The following is a 12,032-nucleotide window of genomic DNA, read 5'->3' as shown; positions in this document are numbered from 1 at the left end:
TCTTATGATTATACCTCAGCGCTTACTGCTTGTCCCACATACCTCTGCTTGCGTTCTACATCGAAACTGCTGCTGATTGGTCATTTGCTTATCAGAGGTGGGCTGACTCTTAGATATGGAGAAAGCTCATTGGTCAGTGGTAGATTTCCTTTCAGTCTATTGGCTGAGTCGGCTTTCAGACCTAGAGACGCAGCCGAACATTGGGTACTGTGTCCAACGTCTCTCTTCCTGTGTTACCGCCCTTGGGGTGAGAAAGAAAGCGAGCATCAGTGAAGCCTTCGTATTCATTGGAACAGTACAGTAAGTAACTAGCTAGAGTCATTTGATAGGTAGCGCCTTCTGGAGTGAACTGAAGACGTGTGGACTGAATTTGCCCAGTCGCTGTAGTTTCAGGTGAGAATACATCGAGGTTACAAACTGTGAATCGTTTTGCTCGCTATCTAACGTTAGCTACAGCAATCGTGTGGCCGTCTCACAATTTCGCTAGCATATGATACGGTAGCCAGTTAGCTATCTGGCTATGCTAAGTTAGATAGCTAACAGACACTTCTTGCTTCTCGGTCTGCCAGTGAGAGACGCAAGCTTGCGGTTTGTGTGTTGGTGACAGATTTTGTAACAACCGAATGATCCAATGCGGATGAATATGTGGTTAGCCAGCTAGTTATGGGATGATGTTGGACTCAGTGGAGGCAGTTCAGGGGCGTATTCGTTACGGAAACCGTTTAAGAACTAAATGCAAGCAAACAGAGCAAAACGAATAGAAACTCTTGTTCTGTTTGCTTCCGTTTAAGGAACGTGTTGCAACAGAATTGGCGTAATGAATACGCCCCAGTTTACGTTTTCGTGCACTCTCTCCACTTATCTCCTGTGTCTTTGGTCATAACTATGTCACCATTGCCCTCTTAGCTCTGTTCTTCCTCTCTAGCTAATCAGCTAGCTAGTTATATTGTCTGTGATCCACGAGCTTTACAGACAAATCATAATTTATTTGGGCGATATAGTCCGTAGCTACCGAATCAGAATGATATAGCTAACTAGCTAGCTTTTCAGTGAACGTTCATGTAGCAAACTAGTTAACTAAATCAATTGCCGATGTGCTTGTTATTATACTAGCTAGCTAGTGTGAATGTAGCCATTCATTTACCTACTAACGTTACAGCTTGTATGTTTTAGGGCATTGCCAAGTTAGTGCACATAAAAATAAATCTGAGTCCCATAGCATCGCTGCAGGACCTGTGGACCCCATTCCGTCACCTCCCTGTCGCAATGGGGCCGCGCCTGTCTGTCGTTGTCAGAACAACAAACCAATCTGTTTTGAAATCCTCTCCGCTAGCTGCACATCTGCCCAACTGTCAGGTTTTTACAGAGGTGACTCAGTTCAACGTGGGTCTTGCTCAGCTCAAACCGGCGTGGTTGTCAAGCATTTCAGACTGTTTACCATGCAAACAAGGTGTGTGTTAGCATGAGAGAGAGAGAAAGAAATATAAATTGCGATTGTGTGTGTGCGGGCACTTTCATTGTTAGCTTGGGAGTAGCAGCAGAAACAATGCCTCCTGTCCTGTGTCACACCCCTGGTTTAGCAGCCCTCCGTAAAAGGTACTTATTTAGTAGCTTGTATCCTTATCTGCCACCTGAAAGACTTGTGTGGTCACAACACTGCTTTCTTCTGAATGAAGGGTGTGGCCCAAGCCTGCCTTAATAAGGAAACGTGCGAGTTAGCCCAGGTGTGAAGTATCCTTTAGGCACAGATCTACAATCAGCATGCCCCCTCCAGACCCTGCTTTACCACTAACTTCTGTCACTCCACCCAGTCCTGGGGGACAGTTCTGTCACTCCGCCCAGTCCTGGGGAACAGTTCTGTCACTCCACCCAGTCCTGGGGGACAGTTCTGTCACTCCGCCCAGTCCTGGGGGACAGTTCTGTCTGTATAAAGACAGAGAGGTCATAGTTCCGTTCGAGAGAGATATGCCTTTTAGCAGACACTTTCATCCAAGCGAGGAAATGTAAGAACAGTGTGTGTCTCCTACATGAGGACAACAAAGGAGTTAGCAACAGCTGATCCAGAGCAGCAGCAGAGAAGGTTAACGGGCTCAGAGATGCCAACTCAGCATGTTGTGTGTGTGTGTGTGTGTGTGAATATCACACTGTTAGCAGGTTTATCAGGTCTGATACTGCTAAGCCGGTTCTACTTCTGTCCGCTCCAACAGAGGGAGAAATTAGCCAGTAGCATGGTATGATGGTCATACTTCTACCATTCGGGTTGGGAAGGTGTGATTATTATTACACCAGATAGTGTTAGTGGGGGGAATTCTCTACCATGTTGTTTCTGTTGAGGAGAGGACACTTCAATTCTATCACCATTACATAGCCTAGCCCATGAATTCAAAGGTGCATGTGTGTGTAGAGCCTGCAGACTGTGGGGAGTGAGGGGAGAGTGTGTTTGTGTCCAACCGGTGAGCTGTAGCAGACACGGAGCAGGAGGAGAGGAGAGGAGAGGACAGACGAGGAGGGGTGAGAGGACAGACGAGGAGGGGTGGAGAGGACAGACGAGGAGGGGTGGAGAGGACAGACGAGGAGGGGTGGAGAGGAGGGGTGGAGAGGACAGACGAGGAGGGGTGGAGAGGACAGACGAGGAGGGGTGGAGAGGACAGACGAGGAGGGGTGGAGAGGACAGACGAGGAGGGGTGGAGAGGACAGACGAGGAGGGGTGGAGAGGACAGACGAGGAGGGGTGGAGAGGACAGACGAGGAGGGGTGGAGAGGACAGACGAGGAGGGGTGGAGAGGACAGAGAGGAGGGGTGGAGAGGACAGAGAGGAGGGGTGGAGAGGACAGACAAGGAGGGGTGGAGAGGACAGAGAGGAGGGGTGGAGAGGACAGAGAGGAGGGGTGGAGAGGACATACAGAGAAAGCTGTAGCTTTTTTAAAAGTACCAGTTTGTAACTCCTCCAACCCCACCTCCTCCAACCCCACCTCCCTCAATCCACGTTTGTTGTTTTACCACAGCAGTGACTGCCCTGTCAGCATCTGATCCTTCCATTCCTCCCTCTTTACATCAGTTCTCTCTCTCCCCCTTCTTGCCTCGCTCCTCCACTCCATCTGTTTTTCATCCTGCTCTGCCTATCCCCAGCCACTCTAGAAGGGAGTGTCCCACACCAGCAGAGGAGAGAAAAGAACAGAGCAGGACGGAGGGGGGAGGGGGGAGGGAAAGAGGAGAACAGATGAGTGAAGGAGAAAACTCAGAGTGGAAAATAATACAGAAGAGGATGAGAGGAGGAGAAATGAGAGGAGGGAATGGAGGAGAGGGAGAGAAGGAATGAGAGAGGAATGAGGGAGGAGAGAGGGAGAGAAGGGATGATAGAGGAGGGAGGAGAGAGAAGAGATGAGAGAGGAGAGAGGTAGGAGGGAGAGAGGGAGGGAGTAGGGAGAGGAGGAGGAGGAGGAGGAGGAGGAGGGAGAGAGGGAGGATAGAGAGAGGAGATAGGGAGAGGAAAGAAAGGCAGGGTTTACATTTGTTTCCTCTTGAGTAGTGTAGCTAGAAGTAGAGGGAGAATATTAGGAAAGGGAGAGAAAGAATGGAGGAGGGGGGGAGGAAGAGGTTGGTTTATCATCCCCTAGGATAGTAAAGGTCGTTATCAATAAAACCTCACAATAAGGTGCAGAGCGTTCAATTTGGCTGCTGGGGGGTCAAGTAGACCACCAGCTCCGCTAAAACCATTGACAACGACGTGCCGTTTTCAAGAGATTGTTAAATAAATGTTAACTATTTGGTGGTAATATCATCACCTCTTGAAGAGTATAGTCAGAACTACAGATGTTTCCAATTATTCCACATTTAGCTCCATCAGAGTTATACAGAAAGTCACTGCAGGCTTTTCATGATCAGTAAACATCAATGGATCATGTATTTTCAGATACGTGAGGGTAGCCTATTCATTTAGCTAGCTAAGCAAACATGTCATTTAGCTTGGTTCATTAGAGATGAGGCTTTTGGAAAGAGCTTGACATCGGCAAGTTGTCGTCTTGGTAAAGTTGTCAGTCGGACTACTGTCACCACCACCATTATATAACAAGCAAATCAAACTATTTGGATATAGCCACCAAGTTTATCCCCTGAAAGCTAGCTTGTTATCTAGCCATATTGACGTGATCCGTTGTTAGCCAGCTAGCCAATTTTGAAGTGGTCCATCAATCTGTCAGCAGCAATCACGATTAAACACTCTTAAAAACAATGTTGAAAAGGGGCTAATGTTAGCTAACTTTGCTAGGTAGGCCTAGCTATGTTGGTTGGAGAAAAAAGTAAATTAGTTCTACTTACTACGGATTCTACCGGTAGCTTGCAGAGTAATCATTATGCGCCCTTCTGCTGCTTGACAGGCAGAGCCCACAAATGATGGGAAATTAACCTAAACCACTCATACTTGTCAGGTGTAATTAACTTTTATTTTATATCACTGAAATATCAAATTAATGGTGGCCAATATTGAGCGATATCGTGGGGCTACCCTCACGTATCTGAAATTACATGATGGAGCTAAATGTGGAATAATCAGAAATGTGGAGTTCTGGCTATACTCTTCAAGAGGTGATGATATTACAACCAAGTAGTTAACATTTATTTAACAATCCCTTGAAAATGCAGTTGTCAATAGTTTTAGCGGAGCTGGTTGTCCCCTTGCCCCCCAGCAGGTAAATGGAACGCTCTGCACCTTATTGTGACTTCTTACATTTACATTTTAGTCATTTAGCAGACGCTCTTATCCAGAGCCACTTACAGGAGCAATTAGGGTTAAGTGCCTTGCTCAAGGGCACATCGACAGATTTTTTTTTTACCTAGTCGGCTCGGGGATTAGAACCAGCGACCTTTCGGTTACTGGCACAACGCTCTTAACCACTAAGCTACCTGCCGCCCTTATTGGTAACGGCCTATAGTTGGAGGATGTTCATAGTACAGAACTCTGTCTCTCTGTCCCTGGGGTTGTGTTCTAATGTAATAACCATTCTCCATTTCCTGCTCAACTTTAACATTACTCAACATCTCTGTCTCTGTGGAAAGGAAAGACTACTGTGTATGCAATGTTATTTTTGGACAGGTTGAAGCTAAAGCTAGTCATTTGATTGTTTCTTCTTCAATGGGGCTAGATTTAGATGCATGTACGCTTGTTTCAGTCTAGAGGGAGAAATAGGTCCAGTCTTTGTACAGCGACCTCTTTCTCCTGACCTTGTGGAAGACCCTGTAGATCTGGATAGTTTCTCCTGACCTTGTGTGAGTCCCTGTAGATCTGGATAGTTTCTCCTGACCTTGTGTGAGTCCCTGTAGATCTGGATAGTTTCTCCTGACCTTGTGTGAGTCCCTGTAGATCTGGATAGTTTCTCCTGACCTTGTGGAAGACCCTGTAGATCTGGATAGTTTCCCCTGACCTTGTGGAAGACCCTGTAGATCTGGATAGTTTCTCCTGACCTTGTGTGAGTCCCTGTAGATCTGGATAGTTTCTCCTGACCTTGTGGAAGACCCTGTAGATCTGGATAGTTTCTCCTGACCTTGTGGAAGACCCTGTAGATCTGGATAGTTTCTCCTGACCTTGTGTGAGTCCCTGTAGATCTGGATAGTTTCTCCTGACCTTGTGGAAGACCCTGTAGATCTGGATAGTTTCTCCTGACCTTGTGTGAGTCCCTGTAGATCTGGATAGTTTCTCCTGACCTTGTGTGAGTCCCTGTAGATCTGGATAGTTTCTCCTGACCTTGTGGAAGACCCTGTAGATCTGGATAGTTTCTCCTGACCTTGTGGAAGACCCTGTAGATCTGGATAGTTTCTCCTGACCTTGTGGAAGACCCTGTAGATCTGGATAGTTTCTCCTGACCTTGTGTGAGTCCCTGTAGATCTGGATAGTCACCTGTGTTTACTGCAGAAACTGAGGTGAGCATGACTTTGCATACAGCCAGCTCATATGACTTTATCCCTCAAAGGTGTTCCGCTCTTGACTTTTCCCTAAAGGGTGTGTCGTGTTTGTTTAGTTTTGTGTGTGTGGGGAGTCCGAGTAGTGGTGTGTGAGTGTGTGTGTGTGTGTGTGTGTGTACTGTACATCTATAACTAGAGAGGCTGGTTGTACTATGTTCTGGTGTTCTGGTGTTACTATTGGCTCTGAGACATCTGCTGTTGTCTAGGAGGATTAGTAGAGCCCGCAGAAGGAGAAAGGCATCAATCAGACTCTACTAATGGATCCTCTCAGTGTCCTGTCCTCCCAGACACTTACCGTCATTACCTCCCTTCCATGCTCCATTACTCCTGTCTGGACTGACTACTCAACCTAATCACCTGGAGGGTCCTGGAGGAGACAGAAGAACAGCCATTAGTACGGGTTGTATAACCTGCGAGAGGTTAAGTGTGACGGTGGTGTTGACTAAACAGAGAAAGTAGGTAGCTGATGTAAGAGCTGAGATGACATTGTGGGAAGAGAATGACGTGTGTGTATAGATTAGTCTATAGGTTCAGGGGTCTCCAGTCAGACCTCACTGCCCACTCTGCCTTCCAGTCACAGCTAAGTTAACCAAGAGGTTAAACGCCAGGGAGTTTAACACACATTGTGAGTATACATTTGGAAAGCATTAGTCTAGATGATGATGGATTTGTCTGTGTGTTATTTGGCTCTACAATGGCGGAAACGGTTTTCTAGAAAGCTGGCGGTCGTTCCAACGGGGAACTGAAACACATGGTTATTATCCCACAGATAAACTGGCTGCATCTAGTTTGCTTTTACTAATGCATCCATGTTTAACTCCTGGCCCTGGCTTGAATTGTGAAAAAGGTTTAGGGCTTAGTTAGGCCTACGATAGATTGAACACAGCCTATAACCTATTAGAATAGGCTACATCATCTTGAACTTATTCAGTCATGTTATTTCTGAGTAGGGTGTTCTACCTGGTCTGGTATAAACATCAGGCTGTGGACTGGACTAGGACCTGACCCGCTTTATTCCTGTCTTCATAAACCTGATTTGGATCATCAATAGCCAGCAATGGATGCTATCAACATTACTATCATCATGAATGCTGACATTTCATCTGCTCTCATTCACTTTCCATCAGGGCTGAATGAGCCTGTTATTTCCCTGTTAGCCCTATGCTATAGAGCCCACAGTGGAGGTGTCATAATTCCCATAAAACCTAGCGGTCAAACAGGGAAATATTTCCAATTGTTTTTCCACCATTCATTTTTTCCCATAGGGGATTTAAGAAATTAAAATAAGGGCTGTCTTAAGTGTAGGCTTAGCCTGGCGTAGTGTTTGATAACCATGTAAATCTCTCGCAGTGACTTTTATCAATATATTAGTCTCTATTTAATCTCAGATTTCGAAAAATGCTAATTAGCATCAACATAGACATCATGCAAGACTACAAATCCCTGCAAGGTCCCCACTCTCTTAGCTCACACCTAACGTTGTCAATAAAACTTTCACAAGACAGTTTACAGAACTGTCCGTTAAAGACATTTAGCCTATTTATTCATTACTACGTTTAGCTAACATTAGATAGTTAATCCAGAGATTCTTACCTTTGCCTTGATTCAGCAGTCTCCTCCACATCATCATGGCATTTGTAGTTCTTTATGAAAGCCACATTAGCAGCTAATTAGCATTTCATTTTGGGAGGAAATACAGGTGAATAATTGATAAAAAAATTCCAGCTGCGCAGAGGCGCACAAGATTGAACTTCACTCAACTTTACTAGAGTTTCGCCCCGTTAGTTTACACCAGTGTTTCCCAACTCCGGTCCTCCAGTATCCCCAACAGTACACATTGTTGTTGTAGCGCCGGACAAACACACCTGATTCTACTTGTCAAGGGCTTGATGATTAGTTGACAAGTTGAATCAGGTGTGCTTGACCGGGGCCACAACAGAACATATGTACTGTTGGGGATACTGGAGGACCGGAGTTGGGAACCACTGCTTTACACTATCAATGTTTCCTTTACTGTGGGAATTCTGATCTAATCAACATATTAGTCCCTTTCAATGCAACAAACCAAAACAAATCTAACTATGCAAGACGGTTAGTGATTTTGTTTTAGGCAGAGCACATCGGAGGAGGATTCTATTGTATTGACAGGCACGAAACGGTTCGGGAGTAGATGAGCTTGTTTTGAGATGTTATCACACACAGAGCAGCACATTTTGTTAATATTCTTTGCTAGTTAGTGAGTTATTATTAGCCCAGTTATAGCAATGGGGGAGTGATTGCCTCCTACAAGAGCAAAAAAGGTGTAGCCATCTTTGAAAAGTGAGTCAGTTAAAGAGCTTTTTATGTCTTAAAGGGGCAGTGTTGTATTTTGAGACAGGCTTGAATAAGCAGCCAATAGGCAGAGGGTGCCATACATTTTTGGTATGGGAATAATATGGAATATAAAGTAGTTTCTTGCATCAAACAACACAATACAACAATTTCAGTCACTTATATTAAAAATGTTTCATGTTATTTTGATTTTTTTTAATCTAATGGAATGTAGGAATACATTGAACACCACACATTGGCTGCTACTATAGGCTGTATCGTAGAATTGCTATTTCCTTGAGAAAGTGTTATGATGGTAGGCCACTCTGATAGGCCTACATCATCATCACATGGCCTACTTGTACACTGTCTGTAACTGTAACTTAAAGCTGGTAAAGTCTCAGTGTTCGCAGTCAAGTTTCCGTTCAGCAGACCTGACATTTGCTCAGTGCCCCCCAAAAATTTAGGGAACACTGGAACTAACTCCTCCTTAGAACAGGCCCTGAGTCAGCACAGCACCATAGAACCCATGAGAACCCTTTGGAAGCCACGAGAACCCTTTGGAGGCCACGAGAACCCGTTGGAAGCCATGAGAACCCGTTGGAAGCCACGAGAACCCGTTGGAAGCGTTCAGGGCTCAACCCACCCAGTTTATGTGATGTTTAAGACCGAAGAACAGACGGTGTCGGACTGGCTTTGATTACAGTACCTACTTTGATCCCACTAACTCAAATGTTACCATCTTTTCTCCCCCCCACTGTCTCTCTCTCTCTCTCTCTCTGTCTCTCTCTCTGTCTGTCTGTTTCTGTCTGTCTGTCTGTCTGTGTCTGTGTGTCTCTCTCTGTCTCCATCCTCTCTGTCTCTCTAGCAGGTTACCTGCCCCTAGGCGCGACACTTGGACCCAGAGGAACACAGACAGACATCCCGGTCCCCAGTCTGCAGTAGGTGTAGCAGAGAGAGAGCATGGCGCTGTCGTTTAAGAAAGACTTGGAGAAGTACAAGGAGATTGACGAGGATGAGATCCTTAACAACCTGTCAGAGCAGGAACTCAAACAACTGGAGACCGCTCTGGAGGAGATGGACCCAGAGGTATGGAGGGGCGGGGTCTCTCTGCGTCTGTGTCTTCCTTGGGTTTACTCCTTGTTAGCTAGACAGACATCTCATTCTTATCAACGTTTAACCTCCAACTCAACTCTCGCAATCCTCAACTCTCAATGTTGTGAAATCTAAGGGAGAGGGAAAGAGAGCGTGTGTGTGTATTTATGTGTTGATTCTGCAGAGAGTCTGCCAAGTGTTTGTATGTTTATTTGCTAGCGGAATGGAGCAGAATGGAGCAGAATGGAGCAGAATGGAGCAGAATGGAGCAGAATAGAGCAGAGCAGAGTAGAGTAGAGTAGGATAATGAACCCCCCCCAGAGCCAGAGTGAGACCAATAGCCCTTTTTAAACACTATTGTAGTGATATTACACAATACAAACTGACAGAAGTATTGGGAAATGTGGGATTAGGCCTATTTCAAGACACGTTAAGTCTAAAGTAGAGAGCATCTTAAACATTCTTCTTGTCTTTCACTTATAGACAGCATGAGTGAGATGAATCAACTAACTAGGCGACCATAGGAACACAACACATCACCGAATGTAGCCCTAATGTTTTTAAACATGGCACATGAATTCTCCAATCACCAATTGATCAATCAGTCAATAAACCTGTGTATCCACCCTCCGTGTCTCCCCCAGAATGCATTGCTGCCAGCGTCGATGCGTCAGAAGGACCACACAGTGAAAGCAGCCACCGGCCCCTACAGCAGAGAGAAACTCCTCAGTTATCTGGAGAAGGAGGCTCTGGAGTATAAAGACAGAGATGACGTAGTGTCATTCACTGGAGAGAGGAAAGGTATGGAACCTGGTGTGTGTTGAGACGGTCTACAGTGTCTCCCCTACAATTTATCTCAGCAGCTGTGGCAAAAGTAGCTGGGGGAGGGGGGTCCGGGGGCATGCTACCCCGGTGGGGATTTTTTTTTTAGGAGAACGACTGTGAGAAATGATATTCTACTCCCAAATGCATGATATCATCTGAAATATATCTGCACTGTAGAGAGATGATGAGGAGCATGCGGTGGCTGTGCGCTTGTGGCTCTCATTCGCGCCACTGCTCGCTCTGTTTGCTACAAATATACTTTATAACTCGTCACTCGGATCTTAAAGGGATAGTGCGCGATTTTGGCAATTGAACTCATGGATACCATTTTTATGTCTGTTATTGGTGCTATCGCTAGTTAACAATTGCCCTAAAGCTAGTTGTAGCAACTTCCTTCAATCTGCACGCAGAGACATACAAATGGTATCCATGAGTTAATCTGACTCTGGGTAAGTAAAAAATAAGCTTAATTGCCAAAATTAATAATAATACAAAAAAATATATTTTTGGGGGGGAGTGGCTGCGGGGCGCCGCTGCTAAATGAATATAGGGGAAACTCTGGGTGTGTATGTGTTGAAGTAGTGTGTGTGTGTGTGCACATTTTCTACACTGCTGGTGAGTAGTGTCATGTCACTACTATTTATATTCTGTCCATACTGTCTATACACACCATTATTTATATGTTTATTTACTCTGACATTGCTCGTTCTGATATTGCTTTCGTTTTACGTTTTTGTATTATGTGTGTATTGCTAGGTATAATTACTGTACTGTTGGAGCTAGAAACACAATCATTACTGTACTGTTGGAGCTAGAAACACAATCATTACTGTACTGTTGGAGCTAGAAACACAATCATTACTGTACTGTTGGAGCTAGAAACACAATCATTACTGCACTGTTGGAGCTAGAAACACAATAATTACTGTACTGTTGGAGCTAGAAACACAATCATTACTGCACTGTTGGAGCTAGAAACACAATCATTACTGCACTGTTGGAGCTAGAAACACAATAATTACTGTACTGTTGGAGCTAGAAACACAATAATGACTGCACTGTTGGAGCTAGAAACACAATCATTACTGTACTGTTGGAGCTAGAAACACAATCATTACTGCACTGTTGGAGCTAGAAACACAATCATTACTGCACTGTTGGAGCTAGAAACACAATCATTACTGTACTGTTGGAGGTAGAAACACAATCATTACTGCACTGTTGGAGCTAGAAACACAATCATTACTGTACTGTTGGAGCTAGAAACACAATCTTTACTGCACTGTTGGAGCTAGAAACACAATCATTACTGTACTGTTGGAGTTAGAAACACAATCATTACTGTACTGTTGGAGCTAGAAACACAAGCATTTCGCTGCACCTGCGATAACATCTGCAAATCTGTGTACGTGACCAATGAACTTTGATTTGATGTAAATGCGTCATAATGCAGAAACCTCAATGTTCTAACTCTGTAAATACATGACTCTGCTGTGTCCTACACTGGGTAACTGTAGATGTTGGTAATGTTTAGATGTTGTGGGTAACCATAGATGTTGGCAATGTTTAGATGTTGTGGGTAACTGTAGATGTTGGTAATGTTTAGATGTTGTGGGTAACCATAGATGTTGGCAATGTTTAGATGTTGTGGGTAACCATAGATGTTGTGGGTAATGTTTAGATGTTGTGGGTAATGTTTAGATGTTGTGGGTAATGTTTAGATGTTGTGGGTAACCACAGATGTTGTGGGTAATGTGTAGATGTTGTGGGTAATGTGTAGATGTTGCGGGTAATGTTGAGATGTTGTGGGTAATGTTGAGATGTTGTGGGTAACCACAGATGTTG

General features: G+C 44.7%; 1 protein-coding gene across 1 annotated transcript; it reads left to right on the top strand.

The window, feature by feature from the left end:
• Positions 1-223: 223 nt before the first annotated feature.
• LOC123488280 (tropomodulin-3-like) lies at positions 224-10,163 on the top strand (the record flags this gene model as incomplete). Its single annotated transcript, XM_045219175.1, has 3 exons — positions 224-300; positions 9,136-9,356; positions 10,007-10,163. Coding segments are annotated over exons 2-3 (283 nt in total), but the record flags the coding sequence as incomplete, so codon positions are not given.
• Between the last annotated feature and the right edge of the window lie 1,869 nt (positions 10,164-12,032).

Source organism: Coregonus clupeaformis, unplaced genomic scaffold (assembly GCF_020615455.1).
Source record: "Coregonus clupeaformis isolate EN_2021a unplaced genomic scaffold, ASM2061545v1 scaf2122, whole genome shotgun sequence".
NCBI classification, from domain to species: domain Eukaryota; kingdom Metazoa; phylum Chordata; class Actinopteri; order Salmoniformes; family Salmonidae; genus Coregonus; species Coregonus clupeaformis.
This window is presented reverse-complemented; position numbering and strand designations above follow the sequence as displayed.